This window comes from Seriola lalandi, unplaced genomic scaffold (assembly GCF_002814215.2).
Source record: "Seriola lalandi dorsalis isolate HSWRI2012SDOR001 ecotype SW California unplaced genomic scaffold, Sedor1 jcf7180002054841, whole genome shotgun sequence".
In the NCBI taxonomy this organism is placed as follows: domain Eukaryota; kingdom Metazoa; phylum Chordata; class Actinopteri; order Carangiformes; family Carangidae; genus Seriola; species Seriola lalandi.
The window spans coordinates 19,991-20,862 of NW_019525394.1; the positions used below are offsets into that span (position 1 = coordinate 19,991).

At 41.7% G+C, this 872-nt stretch overlaps 1 protein-coding gene across 1 annotated transcript in view; it reads right to left on the reverse strand.

Moving 5' to 3' along the window:
• The window catches only part of LOC111670213 (uncharacterized), a 15,979-nt gene that overhangs the window by 8,918 nt on the left and 6,189 nt on the right, over window positions 1-872 (reverse strand). Inside the window, exons 5-6 of the mRNA XM_023426845.2 lie at window positions 775-857; window positions 181-282 (exon numbers count right to left, since the gene is read on the reverse strand). Coding sequence (XP_023282613.2) covers window positions 181-282; window positions 775-857 — 185 coding nt within the window. The remainder of the gene's footprint in view (window positions 1-180; window positions 283-774; window positions 858-872) is intronic.

Below are 872 nucleotides of genomic sequence, written 5' to 3' on the forward strand. Positions count from 1 at the left end.
AGGCAGACGAACACGTCAGGAACCAGCAGCTCTTCACTAATGATCAACTGCAGTAACGTCCTCCATATTACAAAGCTTTGGTCTGAGTGAAAACTGCTCTGAGGGAACGGGATAATAAAAGTGACTGGACCTGAACACACTGGGACAGCGAGGACATGATGGTGCTTGGTTTCTATTGTAACTGTTTACCAGCTTCAACACTAAGAAGTTGAAAGAGACAGATGAATGTCAGACTCACAAACTCGTCTTCACCCCAGCCCTGAACGTCAGCAGCACTGGTGTCTGCAGAGAGGAAGGCACATACACATATCAATACACATATCAATACACATATCAATACACATATCAATACACATATCAATACACCATCACTGCAATTTAGATACAAAGTCATTATTAATCATCAGAGGGAGTCCAGATAAATAAATAATCAGAAATAAACAGAAACTAAGTGAAGAAGTAATAAAGCATCAACACATATGATTGAGTCGTGATGCTCAGTGTTTGTGTTGCTGCAGACATTTAATTATAGTGTAGAATATATAAAATATGAGGCAGTAACGTGTGAAGCATGATTCATGTGAGAGAAATCTGAACCAGGAAGCAGAAGAACTGAGACTCATCCCCGTGAGTGTTTCCAGACTGGAACACTGAAATCATCCTAAAGAACGACCGAGTGAACTTCGACCTGACGAAGACCCCGTCTGTTTTAACTGACGAGTCTGAATCAGTCGAAGCTTTAACACTTTCATCTCCTGTGCTTTTCTTTCCTACCTGGTTCGTGATATTTGGGCGTCGTTCTGTGGAAACAAACACAAACAGAGAGAGAGGTCCATGAACGCATCAGCTGCTGGCTTTGAACGCATCATGTT